We start from the raw sequence: 22699 nt of genomic DNA on the forward strand, positions 1-22699 counted from the left end.
GTCCTTATATTCCATATTTTAAAACTAGAAAAGCAAGCAAGTAAATGACCCAAATAAATGAGTAGGAACAGGGTGTAGTTCTTTATTTTTTTCTTTCTCATACTACTTCCTTGTGGTGCATGAAGGTTATCTAAACTCCCCTGAGCATATTCAGAGGGTACCCACATGAGGAAGGTTGTGGAAATGATGTATTTTCATATAATGTAGCAATCAGCATTCTAGTGGATGCAAAAATGACGTCTATGACGCACTCAAAATTCCCCACTTCGCCCCCCAAACGCGCCCGGGCAGGCATGAGTTAGTCGCGTGACTTTGTTAACAGCCTGGACGCTAGCTAGACTTCCGTGTTTTCAGCTTTCGATTTCCTTCACGATTCAAACACAGCTACGAAGAAAGGATTTGGTTTTATTAGAAAATGTAACTACTCACTTACGACTACGGGCATCGAATACATGCACAATGAGGAAAAGGTCGGAGAGCCAAAGGTATGGTATCATTCTTGACAGACAACGTCTAAGTTTTTTACATTCACTTTAAAAAATCTTGTGCAATCCGTGTCACATTCACGATTTTACATGCTTTAATAAAAGCACGAAAGGCAAACAGGTGAATAAACATGTCTCTTTATCACTTGTTTACAATAGATTTTTCGTTAAAAAATTCGATAATGAGGAGTTTTCTAAGACATTTATAGCGTCTAACGGCAGAACCTGCATAAATTTCCGCCTCAATTCTATGAATTACTTATAACAACACTACTAAATGAAAAACACGGCCAAAACACATTCGCATGTGCGGAACTCAACCGTGTAGCTTTTGTTTATTTCAAAACCGAAATGGAAAAGGTTCTTTATATTGAAGCAAGACGTCGACAGGGGTGTGAGTTAAAGCACGCGAACAACGAAATCCATTACATCAAGGAAAAATACGTATGCATCCGCGTTTTTATCACACGACTGTAATTGCAAGATTTTTTCGGTGACGTGTCATTCTTGTGTGGTATTTTGTCTCATAAAATGTCTCATAATTTGCCTTTTTAGCCCAGATAATTTGTCACAAGCGCAAGTCGTAGAGATATAAGAATCCAATCGGGTCTAATTTTTTGGTGTTAAACAATGAATGGTTTCTCTTCGGTGTGTTATGACCTGTTTCTAGGTCATTGTCAAATTCAATAAATCTCACTTAAAAGAAAAAGGTTGTCAGGTTTACTTTATAATAACTAACTAGAGTAATTTGCAGAGAAAAGAGAAAAGACTTTTCCTCAGCCCAGCATCTTGTTGGTTTTTCTGGCAAAGTGCTGCGTAGAAAGTTAAAACCCTTGAGAAGATCACGTTCGGACAAGATTCGAGAAGCAGCCCTGGAGCAAGAATACCTGGACAAGGTAAAGTGGAGAGATTGAACGGATGTTTGATCAAACCCTCCCCATTAGGGGTTTTTAAAATTTGTGGAAAGTGCTAATTCTTAAATCTACAATGACTGCCGTTGGATACAGAGCAGGGCTTCTTAATTTCCTCCTTCAGAGTATTAAGGAGAAAATTGACAGGGATTATTTTTTACTCCGCGACTGATTTGATTTCAGTATCAGTACCTCTTTCAATATGTAAAAAAGGAAATTGAAAGATTCAGGTATCTGTCAGGGACACCCAACGTCAATTTTCGGAAAATATCGGTTCGGAAGACGATTTGACATCTAGAATTTTCCGAACATTTGTTGTAAAATTTGTTGCTTGCATTCCTCTCCTAGGATTTTCGAACATCAAAAAAAATGGTATAATTGCCCATTTATAACGGATTTTTACCCCCAAAATGTCACCTAGTATTATCGCGAACCTTTTTTCTGACTGAAATTTTCGTATAGGTAAGTTTTGATCCCTATAACTTTCGGATCACTAGACTAGGAAATCCGAACAAAAGAAAACTTTTTAGGGGATAAAAATATGCCTATATCTACCGTTTAAATACTAAAATACGCTTAATAATTAATGCTTTGTTTAAGTAGTTTTGAACTATATTCTCGTTGGGTGCCCCTGATCTGTGTTTTACAGTCTTTTTTCTAGCACCCCAATTTCAAACGACTGAACCTTATATAGACTTTCAGTGTATTAAAACTATCCGTTTTGCTCTACCTGGTTAGATTAGCCCTGCTATTTGAGGGTAGAGCAGTTTTGTAACTTTTCTTTTAATAAATAATACTGAAATAAACTTGAAACTTAAACTAAAACTGAACATGCTTGGTAACATTTTTTTCTAGGATTTTCAGTAAAATAGGCTCTTGGTGTTTATAATGTTATGGCTTACAAGAAGGGTAATCCAAAGGCAAATACAACCCTTTTTTTGGAAACAGGATAGAGCTTTATTATTCTCTTGTCATCAGTCGACAATGGTTTCAGCATGCTTGCTTAGGTATAAAAGTTTGAAATTATACTTGACTTGTTCAGGAGGAAAATAAACGTGGACCCCCAGGCAGAGATCCTCCATATTCAAAGTGGTCAGGATGACTGGAGGTTATTCTGGTTTAAAATTTGAAATTCTGAGATTTTTCATTTGGTGGTTTGTGTGTGTGTCTGTGTGTGTGTAGGTAGGGTGGAGCAGTAAGATAATGTTAGGAAGTATAATATTAAGTTGGGATATGTTTGGGTAGTGATTACTCTGGATGGCAAGTTTTAGGGTAAAATTAAGAGCACATGCAAATTCAGTATGTAATTGGCACTGTTGAAAATTTAAAAGGTGGGTAAACAGAAATTTTGTGGGTCGTGCTTGTTTGCATAAGGCAGTTTTGAGGCTTTAATTTTTGTACCTTGCTCAACTCTCAGCCTGAGCTTGTACAAATGTTCCCAGGGGGGGTACTTGGGTTAATGTTTGCTGGGTATGTGCCGCTGGCCTCTCAGAGCCCCTACCCTATTATAGTCTATTTTTTGGCCAATTATAGACCCCATCTTAGTCACTTTTTGGAAAATGTAATTTTCGCGATCTCAACTTAGTCACTTTCTATTTATACATCTACCTTATCAATGTGGTTTCAAGCGGCAGAATGTAATGTGGTCAATACGAGCTTATTGTTAAATCTAATAATTTAACAACAACTTTCTGATTTTTTTAACCGAGAATCTTCCCATTTTGAATCCATACTTACGCCAAAAATCCGAAAATTTGCGAACCCATTCTAGTAACTCTATTGAAAATGCGACTCTATTATAGTCACTCCAGTCGTGAAAATGCAACCCATCCAGCCGCACATCCCCAATAGCCTCTTGTAAGAGAGTACCACCCCCACCCCGAAATGTTCCAGAGCATAATTTTGAGACCACCCTATTTATGGCACACTATTATTTTGCAAAATAATACATTTCTTAGAGCTTGCTTTTCTCTAAGTGTTGGCTGATGACATGCAGGAGACTTGCAAAGGCCTCATGATCTGGTGTCACAAAAACTCAGAGAACAAAAACTCTGACCTCACACCCTGGAAAACACTCCAATTCCCAGGTATCTTGAGTAAAAAACCCATACCCCCCCAGGTGACTTGAAATTTCATTCCCCTTAAAACTTGAGTACATAATGGCATATATTACAGCCTCTATCAAAATGCTTTAAATCTCACCATTATCATGTATGCAGGTGAATTGTTGTCAAGTATCTTCGCCTCCTCTATGAACTCCTTTTGATCTGCTGGTTGTACATGTCCTCTCTGGGGGTCTGAGTTTTGAGGTTTGAGTCTTTTTGACACCACTAAGGCCTCTTATCTCATAGCAGGAAAATAGATAAGTTGTATTATCAACTACAATTCAATTAATCAATGTATACATTACTGTTAGAACATGTTTTCAGACCCTAGCTGCTTATTTTTGAGCAAACTCACATAAAATGACACAGTTCACATGTACATCAGGACTAGGAATGGGAATGCAGTGTAAATCATACCTACTGGGAATTGTACATTCAGGACCGAGTGCTTGGCATTGCCTTGTACTTGTCAACATTACATTGAACATGCATTCTCCTGACTGAAAAACAACATGCACGAATTAATATAAGGCAAAATAAGGTTGTATTTTGGCAGTTTATTAACATTCCTTTAATCATGTCTCCAAAATTTTGCTATTTTCTTGCTGCTTCTTTTGTAACATTTTTTTAATTATATACATTCAATGTTACTTTTCACCATCAAGTGCAACAACCTCTCTCGCTGTCTAAAAAACCATGGAAATCTGTTGGATGTAATCTCACAGTTGAGATGTTGTGATGGACAGAATTTTTGTGATTCATCTCTATGTCAGGTATGTTATCAATGTTTGAATAATAATGTCATTTGCAAAGCATAAAAAAATCCCCACTACAAATAGGGGAGGGCTTGTAATAGAATGAGGCTGCTTGTTGAATTCTCAAAACTTCAGAAGAAACAGTATAGTAAGAATTGACCATGCATATTATTTATAGCAGTAGGGTGCAATTATTTGCAGGTTTGCCAATTAAAATCTTTCTATTACAAAAAAAACCCTTTCCAATATTTTTTAGGAGCTTCAAGAGAGGTATAACAACAACATATCACTCATTAAATTTCTTCTTGGAAATGTTGGAACTACCATAGATGTGCTTCCAAACCAAATTCAAGGTGAATTTAATGTATATTTTTGTTCTAAAAAATTATTACCCATGTCACACCCTTCCTTCTATTAAACAAAATAACCATGTGGTTCAGTACTTGCAATAGCGATTAAACTGTATAATATTAAAAATATTAATATGAATAATTAAAATGATAAATTTTATAATTCAGAATTAGAATTTTGCAAATAACATCATAGCACACAAATACAGCCTTCTCTCATCGCTCCCCATCAAGGGTACATTTCTCAAGAAAGACTGCATTTTGGCCCCCAAAATTTTGTATTGTAGGAGAAGGAATGCAGGCCTGTTTGGTTAGTGACATTTGATAAAATTGCTAGTTAGATCTCATGAAACAGCCATCAGGCAACCCCCAAAAGAAACAGTTACAATAATTGAAGATCATAAACTGTAGACCATGAAGATACACAACAATAACAATATATTATTAATGGTAACACATACTTAACTAGGCATCCCACCAAGGGGATCTTATCATGAATTATTGACAGTGTTATCTATCTATATGAATATACTTCTCAATTTTTATGTTTTCAGTTTCCTTAAGTGGAATTTTACATAAAGATAAAAAGCTGAGGAACAAGCTGGAGAAAGTAGGTTTTTGGTTTGGTGAACTGAAAGGGAAAATGAAGGCATGTATCATGGAATTCTATTTTATTTTTTCAAATGTTAAATTTTAAATGACTGAAAGTAACTAAATTAAGTTCATGAATTAAAATAAAATTTGTGATCAGGACATAACGAACCATTATATGACAGAGTTTCATTGACTGGCCTGAACTCGCTTGTGCAAGATGAAAAACCAAACAGGTTTTTTACCTCATCAAGGCAAAACTATAGAAAACTTTGTCAGAAAAAACTTGCATGTTAAATAAATGAGGCTTAATAATAGATATTTAAATTAATAATAATAAATATAGATATGTAAGAGTACTTTATATTCAATTAGCATAACATTAAAGTTGAGGGTAATAAAAAAAAATATGCTGAAAATTTTCTCAGATTATTTTACTGGTTACTAAATGACTGGTTGATGCCCTGGTACCATAAACCCTTTCTCTTATTAACCATAATAAATGTCCCAAATGGCCTGGGTTCTTTCTTTCATTTTTTAAAATCTGATTCAAAGATTAAACTGGTCCCATGGAATATCTATCATGGGATGAAGTGAGATGATAAACACTGACAAAAATTCCTCCATGGTAAAATGGTCATGATATCCTAGGCTAAACCATATCTTTGGCAAATTATACTTTGTGTCTTTCTCTTGTTTCAAAGGGGAAGGTGTCCAACTTTAGTCCCAGCACTGCTGCACTTCTCCCAAGAAAGAAGACCCCATTAGTGTAAGTAAAAAAATAATCCTTATGATCATGAATTTAGCAATGTACTCAATAATAGCTCAGACCATTTAAATAGTCAAAACAGAGAGCAAATACCTTTACAATTTCTTCATTTTATGCCTTTTTACTAACAGTTTTTCTGTTGTTAATTCACTTCCATTAAACTGACGCTTTGCTAATTTAAAGAGATTGATACCATTCCCGACCTGTGCAATATGTGCATGCCTGTAATGGTTGTAAATTAATAATTTAAAGGCTCTAACTCTAGCCAATTTTGCTAGTGCATGCAGGGCCTAACCAGGCACCAGGTTTACATCTGCACAAAAGAATGGGGGCACACAAAACAGCTTAAAAAGCTGGTATTATTGGGGTTATGGCAGTGAATGCAATTGTTTGGTCTGGTACTCCTTTTCTTTTGGTACAATAAGAGTATACTTGAAGAATACTCAGAGGAAAACCCTTAAGTTGAATTTTAAATTCTTGTTCGATGTCTTGTCATGAATGCTGACACCAGTTTCCTGTTTTCTTTATTTAATTTTTGCTGTTCAGATCTGTGTTGAAAATGATGAACCTGTAGATTATTCAGCAGTCGCAGGCTGCTGACACCCCAAAGGACCTGATAGCTTAACTACAAGTTTGACAGTCATTATGACAAAGACCACACAGAAATTTCCCGGATGCTTTTCCTTCTCTATTTAGTGATCTAATCTCCAACATATGCCACTGACATGTGCAAGTGCCTTACAAAATAATAACGTGCCACCAGTAAAACAGTTTGCCACCGGCAAAGGCCATGGCATCCTTAGTTTTTAGCACGCTAGCAGATGCTGGTTATGGTTTTTAAAAGGCTTATGTGAGGGGAACACGTGAAGGGGAGGTGAGGCACCTGCAGCAAAGGCACTTAGTTTTCAGTTTTCTACGTCCTCTGGCGTTCTGTAGAATGCCACTGGCTAAGAACACTCCCTTGGGAGTTAGTCTGTCACCCCAATGCATTATTCATCAGTCAATGAAATTCAAGTCTTCCTTTATAACATACTGTAGCATAAAAACGGATGGACAACTGTTTGATTCATGCTTGCAAGAGGTTATTTAGAGAGCTTAACTCATAGGGATTTTCGATTTCAGTTTTTAGTTATTATAACTGGGTTCGGAGAAAGTGTAATTTTCCAGTTATTTGTTTTGGGATGTAAAGACCAAAACGGTCTTTGCAAGTATTGTCATTATTTCCCCTTTGCAAAATGTAATTCAGGATCAAGCAGCCAATGCAACCTCTACGTACGGGAATGTCAGTGTGTGACTTGAAATAAAAGAACTACAGCAAGGAAAGTATAACATCGTCTACATACAGGTCAGCTGAAGCAGCGATGGACAAAAAGATTTTCGAATATTATTAATGTCCCTATCCCATCATTGATCAACACAATGATATCAGTGTCTTTTGTTGACGAAAACTTTTGGACAAGACTTAGGTAATCCTGTTCATCGTGTTTGTTCTGAATTTAGAATTACAGTGCTTTAAAAAAATGCAGATCTATATAGTAAAAGTACACAAGGTTATTTTTCCCTTAGGGTCTGATGTTGGTTTCATCTTGTGAGGCGATCATCTGCTTTCAGTTAATTCAGTGTTGTCAGTTGATACAGTGCTGTCGTGTTATTAAATTGGTGTGGAAGGGGGGGGAAATGGAAAACCAGGGTCTCTGCAGCAGGTGCCTCCTCTCCTTTTCTCCCCTCGCGCGTCCTTGAGATTTCTTCTTTCACCCTAAAAAACAGCCAGCACCTTCTAGGCAGGCTGTTAGTTTTAAACATGGCATGCCTTCAGAGTTGACTTGGGTTCAATTTCGCAAACAAAACAAGTCAAAGTCAAGTCAACACATTTATTTTACTATGCTAACCACGCACAACAAAAGCTGGTTTTTGAGAGTTAATATGCTCTGGTTGGCTCATTAAAAGTAATCAAGGGCAAGCTTCTTATCTTGATTAAACCGCTGTTGGTAGGAGGGGGGGGGGGGGGGGTGGATGAGGCACTGCCATAAATTTTGGATAGGTGTCTGCTGCCCTGGGTCTTAAACCCTGCCAAAACCTGTAAAACAGCACCCCATTCAAGGGGAAAAAACTAAGAATTTATTCAGTTTCAACAGATTATAATTTGTTCCTTGTGTAGCTGCGGGGCATTTATGCACTTGAATTTTAGCTAATGTGATTTAGGTATTCTATCTTAAAATCAAACTGTGAACAAAAAAAACCAACAAGGACAAAAAAGATACGCTTTGTAAGGATCAAGACCCTTACCTTAATGTATGGCAAACAACTATCTAGACCATATATGGGAGTACCACAACTCTGGGTTAACCTTAGCCTTAACAATCTTTCAAGGAACTGAACCGGCCCAGAACTGAATGATGTCTTCACTGCACTACAACACAAAGCTCATTAAGCAATTGCATTTAATATCCGTACCCCTTCCCCCAGTTGAGGACCTACCTTTAATTCTTACCCCTGAAGATTAAATAAAATTGCATTCACATAAAATACGGGTTTGTCCCTCAAAACCATGGGTCCTACCCTTGAAGAATTTCGCGAAAAGTGGAGCTCCAGCCCCAAAGAATTCCATACTTTTGGACTCTACCCCTGAAGAAATCCTCAATTTTTATAACTTACCCCTGAAGAATTCCATGGTCCCTCAACGATGGCCAGGGGGTTACAGGTATTAAATGCATTAATTAAGGAGGTCGAAAGAAAAACAGCTGATTCGTATTTCATTTCAAACGGCTAACTTATTAAGCTTTAAGGATTTCCACAGAGGATCCTTAGCTTAACTAGCTTAATTTATGCTAGCAGATCTCCATAACTAAATAACTTAAAGCGTAAGGTTAAGCAGTTTATAGAATAAGTAATTATGAGCAGAAATGTTGGTATTACCTTCTCGTCTTTAGTTTCATGACCAGCCAGCCTTCCTCGCTCTTAATCGTGATTTAAGGAGCAACTATTTTTATAAAAAGCAGCTCGTAGAATATAGGTGAATAACAATTTATCAAAAGAATCAAGTTATCTAAAGAAAGAAACAAGCCTTTCTGCGCGAATGAGCAAATTTGTGGAGGCTTCCGTCGAGGTCGATGGAGTCGCACGGGTCGTCAACACGGGAAACACGGGTCGGCTCAAGGCTCGAGGTCGGCTCTAACTGGCTCGTCTCCAGGCGTACTCGACCAGAACCGACCAGTTCCAGTCTTTCTTCAGTCTTATGACTGATCATGTGGTTCGTGTGGTTCGATAGGACTTTATCTCTGCCTGTTCGCAGAAGTTTTCCTTTCTTCTCTCTTCTCGAGCGAAAAGAAAACCTCTGGTGCCAGGCTCTATCATCTGTAGGGACGAAAACCATTCTGGGACACTCCCGGGACGCAAACTCCCGTATGATAGATACGGGGATGCTATATAAAAAAACCTAACGGAGACCAATCTGGGCGTGGCTTGGGCTTCATTTAATTTGAGCCCTAAAGGATACCTACCCCCACATAGTGTAACGAAATTCCTGACTCTCTTCATTCTTTTACAGTATAGATATTTCTTTACTCACAGAGTTCAGGCGCCTGACGCACAAACGTTTAAGCGATACGTTTATGTAAAAATAATTTCCTTTCGGCTGTCCTCAGCACCACCAAATGAGGACAAAGACAGCAATTTCTACCCCTAAGTGAGAAGATGAGCATCACTATCATTTTTATATGGGAATATGGGAGCAACCCCCACTCCTTCCGGGGGGCAAAGTAGCGTTATATTTGCGGAACTCGTTGAAGTGAAAAAACACCTTTTCTTCTACGGCGTTTCATGTTTGTTGCTCTTTTTCTGCCTTCCTTCAAAAGGGAAGAGTTCTTTCAGATGTTCGTACATGGCGTTAAGGAAGAGAGGCCACTTGTTTTGACACTATGGCAGGATGAAACAGGCCGTGGATTAAAAGAAGCAGTTCTCAAGCAATGTCCAAGTTTACCTTCCTACTTTATTCTACTGTTTCGAGGTCGAAAGGTACGTAGCACAGTGATCCGGGTAAGAGGCTGTGAACAGACTCCTGGGGGAGTCTGGCGAGCTGACTTGTTCCTCATACTATACCCAACAAGAGAGCTACTTTACTAGCTAATGGAGTAGACGTTGCAAGTAATGGCCGACAGTTTTCTTGTCTTGAGGAAATTTTGGCATTTTTTTTCCAATGCTGGCTAGTTGTGATAGGTTACTTGTTTAACAGTTTTGCCGCTTTATGCCTCTCTATTTAAACCGGCTTGTCTTGTGTATTTACAGATTTCGGACGAACATACACTCAGGAAACAAGGGTTCACACAAGATTGCAACATCCATGTCCATTTTAGTTTGTACGGAGGTATTAAAGCCTGATGATTTTGCTCAGTTTTGGATTTGGAGTAGCTGCCAGGGGCGTAGCTACCTGTACGTACGATACGCACGTGCGTACCTGAAAAAGCTGAAGTTAAAAATATAAAAATAATTTTAATGAAATAAAAGATAAAGATAATGGTAAAAAGCAAGTAAATAAATAGAAGAGACTTATTTTAAAAAGCAGAGTTTGCTTCAATTGATCAATCTCTGCTTGTGTCTTTGAATTGTTCTTTTTTCTAATGCAACGGAACATTTTTTTGCCACACCCAAATGTCTACGCTCCTGGCTGCTAGTTTACATCTGTAAGCCAGTTTGTGTACAGTGTTTTATTTTATCTTCTTTTGCCTTCTTAGGAATGGAGAAAGAAAAGGATTCAACAGATAAAAGTAGGGGAGAAAGAAACAAAAAAGGTAACCTTATTTTCAAGCTGTCGAAAAGTTTCCTAAAAGGATTAAAAAATTTTCTTGCATATTGCAGCTATCATTATATAAATTGCCGAGGCGATAGACACTGATTTTCTTACTAAGACTGAACGCTTTGTGGCATTGAGTTTTTGAGGGTTTATAATTTTGCGGATTATCGCGCGTACGTACGATACGCAAGACAAACTCCTCCCAATATTTGAGGTATGATCACCTGAACTTACTAAGAACGAAGGCTGGGTGTTTTCTTTAATTCGCGGTTTCTCTCTCTTTTTTGGCGGGAGTATATTTTTACGCTATCCGATTTTCCCCACCAAATTCGGGAATGTTAAACTGATCGCAAAAATTTCATTCCACTGGTGAACGGACGAATTGGTTCAGATCGCCTGACTAGCTACACGAGACTGTTTTGGTCCCGAATTATATAAGTCTTGCAACTTGTGGCGCACGCATTTTAAAGCTCCAGGTTCATTGTCAGATTTCAGTGAGATTGAAGAGCGCTTCGAACTAGAGAAACAAAAAAAACTGACAATAATAATCAGTTCTTCGTATCTGGCCTCTAGTCCGCGGTCTAATATTCGCTGATAGTCTCCCTAATAACATGCTAACTGACAACCGTTCACCTGTCCGTTAAAGAAGCTACTGATAGGAGAAATGGGGCAGTTGAAAAAGCCAGTGAAAATTAAGTAGCAAGTGCTACTGGCCAGTGAGTCCTAGCCCATGGTAACCAATCACAATGAAGGAAACAATATTGAGTCAGCAGCTTGTCTGGCTTCGGCTTGAAAACAAAAATAAATGTAATCAACTCCAAAGACTTCATATATTCATTACTTCATCTTCATCAGTCATCTTTCCCCAGTATATTACGAACCAATTAAATGACCATCCTCAGCTCCCAGTTGGCTTGGTAGCTCAATAGATCTTATTTACGATACCCGTCTTTTTTTCATGCGCTTAAGGAATGATGGAATAAAGCCGGGCAATGTCACGTCATTTCAGGAGGCAAACAAGTGAAAGAATTTGCCAATACTAGTAATCGCGGTCGAGTTTGTTTATTCTATCGAAACGATACGACGATTCTAGTCTTGCAATTTGTAAGGTTCGAGTTTCGACAAGTTTTACATCATTATTGCCTGCAGTGAGGACATCTACGGCCGCTACTGCATCCAGGAAAACAATGATCAGTTCAACTCATAATTTGCCATTATCGTCTTTAAAGGTAGAAAGTTCTTCACGTTTCGGCTGTTTAGAATTGCTGGTTTTCAGTGTCACGCCATTCAAAATAGATAAAAATCAAAATCAAAACCATTCGACAGATAAAGTCCAGAATCTGGGAAATGAAAGGAGGTAAATATACAAAGCCCTCGCCAAGATTTGGGTCGAAGGAATAATTCGTATACGAGATACCCGAGGAAATGTTTTACCCAAATTTATAGAGCTTTGTATGGAGACGCCATGCTGGAGCTCATCCGGATGAGCTCCAACATGGCGGACGGAAACCAACAGAAACATCAGTTACCGAGTTTTGCTACAAAAGCGTGAGTTTACTCCTGGAGGAACTCATAAACATTAAAGTGATACTTTTTCTAACACTTGAACTTTTTAGATAGCAAAATTCCTCGAAAAAAGTCACTTTTTTAACCTAAATGACAGCTCTCTCGGCAGTCATGTGTTGCGTCACGCAAAAGCTTAAAAATTCAAGCGTACTCTATTACAAAACCAAGAAACCTTTTGAGGGGAAAAGTTGTTCGAAAATTAGTTCTAAGCTGCTCCAATACACCATGAAAGTAAAATATCAGTAGGATCGATAGTTTTGTAGTTTGAATTTTAATGAGGTCGTGAAAACCAACAATAAAAGAAACTTGACCACGATTTTTGGTTCAGTATTTTAAAATTGCCGTGATATTGTGCTTGTCTCTCTCTTTTCAGTGGACTGTTGTTAGCTCGCGCAAGCAAACCTAAAATGACCTCTTTAGATATCTTTTTTGGTATGTCTGCCTGCACTTGGTTCTCTTGGCCGGCAAGAGAAAATCTTACCCAGCACTGACTGGTTGAAAAATTTTAATGATTTTTCACACTTCTATCGCGTATATAGCTCCGGACAAGTGGAATAAGGCTCAAGTAAAGCAGTGGATTAATGAAGTTTGTGAAGAATGTGAGATTGAAGAAGATGATGTTTCTATGCTAAAGACACTCTCAGGCGCCGGACTCGCCCATTTGACACGACAGGACTTTAAGGAAAGGTGCCCTAAACAAGGCGATCTAATCTTCACCCTGTGGAAGAAGTTACTTAACAAATCAACAGAGGAACCTGGAAGCGACAGCGCGAAAAGCCCGCCCAACTCACCAAGAAAAGGTTAACAGTATACTAATTGCTATAAATATTTATTCTACTTTATAAGGGAAACTGGCGGGAGAAATCAGTCAGAAGTTTATTGATTTGGCCGGTATGTGGATGACCGCTTTACTGGTAGCTTATTATATGAATGTGAACTTGTATGCTCTTTACGCACAATCCTTCATGATCAGTTGTTTGAGAGAATTTTACAGTTTCAACATACTACGTTACGACTCAAAAAGGAAAAACTTCACTCGTCTACTGGATTCGATTCATTAGATCAACTCTTGTAAACCTGACTTCTAGGATTCATGATGCTGCGTTTGTTTGGGCACAGATCAGAAAAAAATAATAATTTGCGGCAAGCGGTTTAGCTGTGAAAATACACTGATGTATGAGGCCCATTTTTTTCACGCGTCGGTATGCGCCAATACTTCGCTACATGATAGTGCCGCATCGCCTAGATGAAAGTGTCTGCTACGCAGGTTAATCTCAGATTCGTCAAGACGAATTAACTATGAAAAATCAGAAAATGGATTATTTAGACGTGTTAGACCCAATTCAGAAGGGACAATGTGACTGGAAGTCGATCATTACGTGGCAGTCCTCGTTGCTAGATGCAAACTAAAGTAAACTCTCCGTACTCAAAGGGCACTAAAAGAAACTCACGGATCATTAATTTTAAGATCCAGAAAAAATTGGATTCAGATTTGATCTGACGAATCGATTCGTAGTTTTGTTTTTTTCGGTCAAGTTGTAATCTGTTTTCGGGTGAGAAAAAAAACAAAATCCGTTTTTAAATTTAAGTCTAGATCAGTGGGGGGGGGGGGGGGGGGGAGGTAACTCTATTGTTTTCCACCTAAATTTCTTGACCCACTTCGCCTGCCAGTATGACGTCACATAGTAACGGGCAAGAGCTTCGGGTCGCTTGTGCAAATTAGCAAGGGATACGACAGTTATTTGGACGAGCGAGGTCGAGGAAAAGCTAAGAAGCCTGCAAATATCGCTATATATCACTAATTTGATCGAATGTGTGTGCGCTTTGGTGTTGCTATAATCTGCTTGTGTAAACCGTTTTGATATTTTGTGTCCGTGATTGTATAATTTTGTTAATTTGTTTTGCGGGTCATGTTGCGGGATCGCCATCTATTTCACGGCACCTGCAAGGTCATCAAAACTCGAATCTTTTTTTTCTCTAAGGTCTAGTCTCCAGAATAGGAGGTTCTATTCACAGATCACGCATGTTTATATTTCATCTATTCTTTTGCTAATTAAATGGGCCTAACTTCATATCATTCCTTTCGAGTGTGGGCCTCTGTTGATCTCCTAATTCTCCAACAAATTCGGTAAAGCTAGTTCGATCGATTATCTACATCGAGTCGGCCCGTTAAACCCGAAATAATGCGAAATAGCTTTGAAATACGCGCTAAAGCTAATTTTCTTCAAATGTATATTTGAATTCATGATAAATACAGCTCCACCAGCTTGAAACAGCGTCTATGGCAGAGAAAAATTGTTTTGATATGACAAAATAAATTTACCGTGGTGCAGTGGTCAAGGAGTTGCTTGCACGTGCAGATAAACCGGGTTCGACTCCCGGCAACACTGTTTTCTGTTTCTTTGTACCGTTTTTTTTTAACACTATTTTTCCTTTTGGCCTTTTTTTCTTTATTCTTACTGCTGACCCTGCTGGTTATGCACTTGGATCAATATATATTTTAAGCTTAAGTCAGGAGTTTTCTTTTGACAAAGGGATTTCAAAAGCTCCTGATCTGCATACTGGCCAAGCTTACGACCAGATAAAAACCATAGGGTGTCAAGACATCCCTCCTCTGAAACAGCTGATTTTTTTTTTCAACGTTAGTTGACATCATGACGAACAACACACAGTACACCACAAACTGTACTAATTTACACCCACCACCCACCAGTGGCCAACTGGCGAAAGTTAAACTTGCCTTTTGTACATCGTCTTAATCATCAATATTATTACCCTAAAATCTCCACTGGGTTTGTCCCCCAAAAATAATTCAACGAAGCCTTTTGTTGGCTTTCGGGATTTAATAACAGAATTACAGGTGTATGCCCAATACAGTATTAAAATGCGGTAAAGCGACACTATTCAATGCTCACAGTCTCTCACAAATACCTGTCATTTAGCTTCCTCTTTCAAGGCTACAGCTAAGCGAACTTTGAGAGGAATGATATGGGGTTCCACTAGCTCTGACGAGCTGAAAATACGCACAATGTAAAGTATAATACATCCTTTCATGAACCTCCTATTGTTGTGTCTAAACTCCTCAATCTTGCTGTGCACTGGCCCTCAAAAGTGTGACCGGTCGGTATGATTGCCCGTAAAATTTGCTCGACGATAGAAAGGAATCTTTAGAATTCATTACACCACTGGACATTTCATTCCAAAAAGTACTTAAGAGCGAATGTCTGTAAAAATCGATCAACCGGCGGCCACGGTCAAAACTTTAATTTCGCTGACATATCTTGTCCATGCATACTTATTAGTAAGTAACTAAACGTGGTGCAGTTTGTTTTTCAAAAGGCCGCTTGGATTTGGAGAAAATCGACAAAATCAATTTTCGTGGTCGGCGACTTGAAAACAACCAAAATTTGAGGCAAAATAAGGCGGTCTCAAAATTTCGCTCGCACGCAAAAAGGAAGAAAGCGTGATAAAATATTCCGCGATAAATCAATTTATAAAGGATTTTAGCGTTAGTATGGCGGTTAATTCTTATCTTCTGAGTCAAGATAGCCGTGACGGTAAGACGCAGTATATCTAAACAATCTCACGAAAAAGTCTAGTCTAGAAGAAACGCACCTTTAGAAAGCAGCAAAGGAACGCCTTGTATACGTACATAACACGTACGGAGCCAAAAATATCAAAGAAATATTTTTCAAGACTTCAGAAGTAGTGCATCAAAAATAGGTATGTTACTAACAAACGGCGGGCTACGTAGAAAAGTTGAAACCGTGGACATCAACATGACACCGATAGATTCCTTTTATACTAGCAGCATTTTAGTTAGCGTTCGTCGCTGTTATAACTCTTATAACAGCGAGACTGAACCATTAACTGGGAACAAAATCTCTGCAAATAAACAATAAACGGCTTATATGGATTCTACCACTGCGTCATACTGAGTCATCAAACTTATGTGAATTTTTTTTGCAAGGAGATGTGGAACACGAGACAAACGAAGCTACAGACGTTTCACCCATTAGTGTGAGACCCTCGCCGATAAATTCTCCGAGGAACATGTCTCCAAATGACGACAAACCTGTTCCAGTGCCGATTCTAGACAGTTCGGAAATGAGGTAGAGACTTTTGCTTAGTTACAGTTGAGCGGCAGCTGATATAATACACTGAAGTACGATGTAACTTTGTTTAGAGTGCGTCGTTGGTGTAGTTATGTAGAGTTTCTATTAGAAAGTGAAGTGCTGCTGGTAAAGCTGGCACATGTCGACGAAGATTGGGGTACTACATTGCCGTCGTTCGTTGATAAAACGCTTGACAGCCAAGTACCCGTGACGCTTTGCCATACGTGACTGGTACGCAATGGTTTTACGCCAGAACGGAAATGGCCTTCTTTAAAAGGCCATAATACTCTTTGTTTTATTTTCCCTCCAAAATTTTGTACAAGTGTTGTTTTCAACTTCTCTTTCATGCTCTTACAATTGTCCCAAGAGAAATTGAACACAATACTTATGCAAAATTCTTGGGAGGGAAAACAAAGAGTATTATGGTATTTTTGAAAAAGGGTTACACAAAGAACAATATTATTTCTGGATAAAAGTTGTACCTAGATGAGAACTTCTTTGCTTTTAAAAGTGTTTACGGAGACAAGAAGCGCCTTTAATCTTCGCATCTCACGTGTAAACGTTTGCCAAGGGCCAAGGCCTTTTCCGGATGTGAAGTAAACAACACGACTTTCCTCCTTTTTCCACAGTTTTAAGTTTTTCGGCATCCTTCTTTATGGTCACTGTATAGAAAGTGGATTGATTTTTAGGGCATTAACTATGCATTGCGAAAGAGAAAATGGAAATGTATACGAAAATCAAGAGTCTCGATTCATTTAGGGCCACGAAATTGAGACAAATCTGACAATTTTCATATTACATAATAAAGTTACATACAGCCAAGAAATCTCAAATGTGAATGGCTTCCGGTACAGGCAATACCACTTACGCAGCCGGCTAGCCCCAGCCTCCCACGTCGCACTGTTGTCTATTACCTAATTCTAATAAGGCCTTTGTTATATGTGTGTATTTTAGTTATAAGGAGCTGTCGCTATGGACGAAAAAGTCTGACTAAGTTGATAAGTTATGACTTGAGGTCGAAAAATTGATTGAGCAATTGTATCGGTTTACAAAAATAAGTAATTGTGAATGAGACAGTAAGCAATGCTGTGAGTAGCTTCTATGACTTGGAAGTTATAACGATTGGATGGTAAAAGTTATTTTGCGTACACTCAACTGATAGTCAGTATAAATGCTCTTAACCAGTTTTTGTCTTTTGCCTTTTTTGTTTACAGTGACATGGCTCCCAAAGGCCCATTTGGAGCTGTTGAAAATCTCGACGAACATAAAAAATACTTTACAGTTGACGAAATTGCGAATCATTCCCCAAAGGATGGCGATGTGGTTTCTGTAAAGGGAATTTGTTCCTCAGGAACACGCAACGTTGGCAGTGCAGGAACTCTCCTGATAAGAAATGACCCTGTAGAAGGGAAGACATTTTTAGAACTCAAGGTGGACATAAGAGTTTGTCCTGGTTCTTCGAGTTTGTCTAAGCACGTACTCGCTTCAATTTTAAATGTGAAACTGGGTGAGCAGTTATTTGTGAGAGGAAGAGTACAGAGCCCACACGAACGTCGTAAGTCTATGAAGAAGGGGTTTCAAATACTTCCATTTAAAATTGTCGTGGATTCTGATCATCACGCAGCATTTAGAGAGGACGTCAAAGTGAAAAATGCGTATTTACGACAGGTATCCATTCCATGGCCAACCGAATGTGGCGTTTTTCCTGCAGAAGGGTCTACGCAAGAGCCTATTTTTCTAAATGATTCTTTGGAGAGCACGTTTGGAATTTTGTTTTGTCACCCGAATGAACAGCCAGAGAAAATAAGAGAGAGTGCTGTTGCGTTAAAAAATAGCTTGAGTGGGGACATTTTTGTTGGCGTTAACAGTAGTGGAACTGCCAAAGGCTCACCAACGTCTCGAGATGAATTAATTCGGAATAGGGATGACCTGGTTAGAAATGTGAGTGGAATATTGCCAAGTGTCAATGAAGGTGTTTCCATTTGTACAAGTGCGGCACAGGCACATGAGCTTGTCGAGAAAAAGAAAGACTTCGTTGCTGCCATGTATCTGCTGCCCAAAGCTCAAGAATCCGTAGAGAATCTGGGAGAAACAGAGAGAATTTCGATTTTATATCGCATTCACGTGGAAAAAGGGACGTCAGTAGTAAGTTTCGCAAAACCAGAACATACTCGCGCCTTCACACGCGTGGGCACGGAAACGAAACAGATGGTAGATTATGAAGACCTATTCAATCGCCTCGAGTCACTTGCAAACCGAAATATCCCGAAGAAGACAGCGACGCATATCAACCAGGAAGTGGATAAAGCATCCATGTACGAGACAAGTGAAAAGAATTACAGCATGTTCAAAAGAGTCAGCTTTGAAACAGAGAACACTGAATTTAAAGTTATTGTAGGCGATCCCAAAAAGATCATCCCGAAAGATTACATCAAGAGATACTCTGCATCGTTTCTTAGCACTGACGGGGGTGATATACTTTTTGGAATAGATGAAGATCGCCCGACAAGGTTTGGCTATGTTGTAGGAGTAACAATGTCGCTGAATGACCGTAAAGAACTGTTACATGAAAGCAGTGAGATGATCTGCAACTTATGGCCTCCGGTCGACAGTAGTCAGTTCTTCATGAAATTCATCGATGTGAAATGCGACGCTGCTAAGAATTTGTTAAAGTATCCAAAGACGTATGTTGACAAACAAGAACAGTGTGTGACATTTACTTTTGAAAACAACTCAAAAGTGACTAAGCTCCTCAACCTGATAAAAACAAAAAACATTGGTCAGTGTGCAATTCTACGACTACAAAACAACCGCTTTGGTCTCTTGGTTAAAGATGCCACGAAATTAAACGCGGAACACCTTCTTTCCGAGTTGGAGAATGAAAGAGGAAAATCACCGTATTTCAACATGGATGTTGCATCTTTTGAAGAAGTTGAACCTGTGCTGAGAGATTTGTGTGTTGTTCATCTCCATCTGAGAGCATCGCCTTATCCTATTCACCTCACTAGCCCTTTCCTCACATTTTGCTTAGATAAGCAAGGGATTGTTGCTGAAATGGAACCCAGGGAACTTCTCGAGCGTTTCTCAAAAAGAGATTATCAATATGAGCCTGATAAACTCTTGAATGCTGCAAACGGATTCGAGAAAGAAAACACTTCGTACGTGTTAATTTGTTCACCGTTTTGCCTTCCAAGAAAAGAAAGAGATTTGTATGGTTTAGTGGTCCCAGAATGGGCACTGGTATTTGACTTCGATCAAACCCCACACCAGGAAGGCCATCTTTTAAATATCTATAAGCCTCTCCATGATAGACACCAAGTGGAGAGAAATCTTTTTGTCAAAACACCTCTTGACAGAAGGATGGAGATAAATCCGATAAATGGTGTGTGTTGGTGTGCAGTGAGAGGCTACGAAGACATAGACAAGACGCTTTCCAAAGAAGGACATGCGTCGTGGATGATGTCTCATGGTCACAAAGTGAGAGCAGTCATTGACCAGCTTGTTGTTCACATAAATCCAAACCAGTTGGTTGTTGTTTGTCTGTGGGATGACGGGCATGAAAAACTGTTGCCTTCTGTTGACATGCTTTTGCAACACTTTTTCTCTTGCTGGGGACCTACAAAGGCGTTATTTGTTTGTTCCAATTCTTCCACGAAATCTGCAGTGATGTCCTCCCTCATATACCCACTGGAAAAGGCCGGATTTGGTAACAAAATCAAACGTGACAACATTTTTGTTGCACTACCTCATGAAATGGCGCGTCATATAGGGGCAGAACTCCCTCCACCTTACCGTTCAGAGGATGCGTTCCGAGTCCCAAGGAAATTCTTCGTTAAAGACGGGGAGCCGAGAACATTTCCAGACACGTTACCTCAGACTATACGACAAGCGATTAAAGGCCATTTGCAGATAATGTACTACGACACTGGAAGTGCTTTCAAATTAAATCCAGAAGATGAGGACAAAGTCAGAGTAAAATTTTACTCTGGATCTGAAATCAATGAGGCCGGCCTTTCTAACGGAATCGCCATTGAGCGAGAAAAGTTGAAAGAACTCAAGAAAGAAATGAAGTCTTTTCTCAACGACAAAAGATCGCACGTTTGTCTGACTATAGTTAAGGCTGAAAGAGGAGCTGGTGCAACAACTTTGTGCTTGCAACTATTGTATGAGTTCCACAAAAACTATGTGTGTGCTCAATTGCTCGAATTTCATGACAGTCTTGCTGGCAATATGGAGAAGATTAATCAACATTGTCGACTTCCCGTCATTCTCTTTGTTGACAGTGAGATGGCTAATCTCCCAGAGTTCGGTGACTTTAAAAACGATGCAGAAAGGCGAAATTTAAACCTTAAATTGCTTATTGTTGAATCTGACCTTTTTTATGGTCAACAACAGATGTCGAACAAGAGAAAGCAACCCATCCCATATATTGTTGGGACGGCAGCCTACAAGACCGTCGAATTAAGCCGCGAACTTACTTCCGATGAAGCAGCACAGTTAGTTGAACAATTTCTGAAAGTAAAGGCTATTTATGAAGAGAAAGAAGGCGAGCTTAGAAAGCTCAAAGAACGAGTAGTAAAAGAGTGTTCCTTACGGAAATTTGCATTTGTGAGCCTTACGGCGTTTGGTAGGAAGTTTACAGGGCTACCAGACTACGTGGAATATCGTTTGGCCCAAGCAAATGAGTTGCAACTCCAAATTTTAGAGTTTCTGGCTCTAATTCACGTATATACGGATTTTCTGTTTCCCGTGAATGCCTTGAAAAGAGTAGCGAAAAAGGAAGTTGTTTTGTTGGAAAGAATTTTTAGCAACGATGACGTAAGAGAGCTGTTAAGTCCTCCATCTTCAGCAGGAAAAAATGTCAGAAGAATTTCTTTCGTTGAGGTGGCAGACGAGGTACTTAAGCTGCAAGCAAAAAAGCGCGATATGGTGTACCCTCTTTATCTGAAAGATGTTGCGCTTCGCCTGGCAAAATGTGCTCTCTCAGACCCAAGACCCAGCAAAAGAATTGATCGCATTACCAGACGATTGTATGTCACCAGTGAATATGGAAGTGAGAAGTTTTCCCCACTCGTGCGGTGCATGAGAGAACAAGATCCGGATGTGGCTCGTGACATGTTGCACGAGCTAAGTGACATATTTGAGAAAGGTTCGGGAGTGTGGGCTCATCTTTTGGCACACTTGGCGAAATACTATATGATCCAGTATGAGGATTTTCAGAGAGCAATTCCGCTCATTGAAGAAGCTGTGCATGAAAACAAAGACGACGTCCTTCTTCATCATATTCATGGCGATTTAATTCGTCTTCACGTGCAAAACCTGAAAGAACAGGAAGAATTCTCTTTGCCTCAAGTTATCCGTTATGCCATTCAGAGCAGCCATTGTTTTAAAACCGTAAAAGAGAAAAGGCCGCTGATGGAGCACGGTTATTCCTCTGACGCATTGATTAGAAAGGTTGTCATGTTGGCTGCTGTTAAATCAGTTGGTGGTATTCGTTTCGTCGATTTTCTGAAAGACTTCTTAATTAAGTGGAGAGAAAATAAAGAAGCGACAAACCTCACTCTAGAAGACAAATATGTACTCTCTTTAGTGCCAGAGTCTTTTGCTAATCTTCGAGCAGTGCCCATTAGTGAGTACAAAGCAAAATTAAAAGGTAGTTTGTTGGAAAATTTGGGCGATCTTGATGCCTTAAAAGCACTAAGCGAAGAACTGAAAGAAGTGATGAAAGGTACTAACGATGAGGCCTGGGCTGATAAGGTCGTCCTCAAAACATTGTCTTTGGTTTACTCCCTGGAGTTTGAAAGAAAAGAACTAAATCCTGAAGAAGCCGACGAAAGAATAAAACACCTCGAACAACTGTTAACAGTGGCTGATTTTGACGAGGAGTCCATGAAAATTTGGATTCGATGTGTAAGGCTAGGCTCCAAAGTTCCCAGTTTAAAAGAAGTTCGGAAAAAAATGGACAGATGGCTAAAGGCGACTAGCAGAAGATCACCAAACGCTCTATTTTACAAGTAAGTAATGTCAGTAAAAAATAGTACTTTACCTCTTACGTTTTCACTTCTTAATGACCGCCCGCCTGAAAACTGATAAAACCCGTTTTAATCTTCAAAACAAGTCGCTATTAAAAAGAAAACTTGCACGAAATAAAAGCAAAATGTATTTTTGTACCGATAATAATTCTAGTGTTGTTATATAGAGAGCATATATATTTTAAGATAAGCATTTTATTCTTAGTATTTTACACATTTCAAATTATATAA

The 22699-nt window shown here is 39.0% G+C and overlaps 2 protein-coding genes across 2 annotated transcripts in view; both read left to right on the forward strand.

Annotated features, from left to right (window-relative positions):
- Positions 1 to 336: 336 nt before the first annotated feature.
- On the forward strand, positions 337 to 7270 carry LOC140943913 (uncharacterized). Its single transcript, XM_073393023.1, has 7 exons — positions 337 to 485; positions 1240 to 1381; positions 4167 to 4274; positions 4513 to 4609; positions 5161 to 5255; positions 5902 to 5966; positions 7213 to 7270. The coding sequence occupies exons 1-7, from the start codon at positions 460 to 462 to the stop codon at positions 7268 to 7270; spliced, it is 591 nt and encodes a 196-aa protein (XP_073249124.1). The 5' UTR covers positions 337 to 459.
- A 2556-nt stretch (positions 7271 to 9826) lies between these two features.
- LOC140943911 (uncharacterized) overlaps positions 9827 to 22699 on the forward strand; it is a 28494-nt gene continuing 15621 nt past the window's right edge. The window contains exons 1-6 of the mRNA XM_073393021.1: positions 9827 to 9980; positions 10251 to 10329; positions 10697 to 10753; positions 12861 to 13121; positions 16292 to 16433; positions 17651 to 22450. Coding sequence (XP_073249122.1) covers positions 9837 to 9980; positions 10251 to 10329; positions 10697 to 10753; positions 12861 to 13121; positions 16292 to 16433; positions 17651 to 22450 — 5483 coding nt within the window. The 5' untranslated portion in view covers positions 9827 to 9836. The remainder of the gene's footprint in view (positions 9981 to 10250; positions 10330 to 10696; positions 10754 to 12860; positions 13122 to 16291; positions 16434 to 17650; positions 22451 to 22699) is intronic.

Source organism: Porites lutea, chromosome 7, assembly GCF_958299795.1.
Source record: "Porites lutea chromosome 7, jaPorLute2.1, whole genome shotgun sequence".
NCBI classification, from domain to species: domain Eukaryota; kingdom Metazoa; phylum Cnidaria; class Anthozoa; order Scleractinia; family Poritidae; genus Porites; species Porites lutea.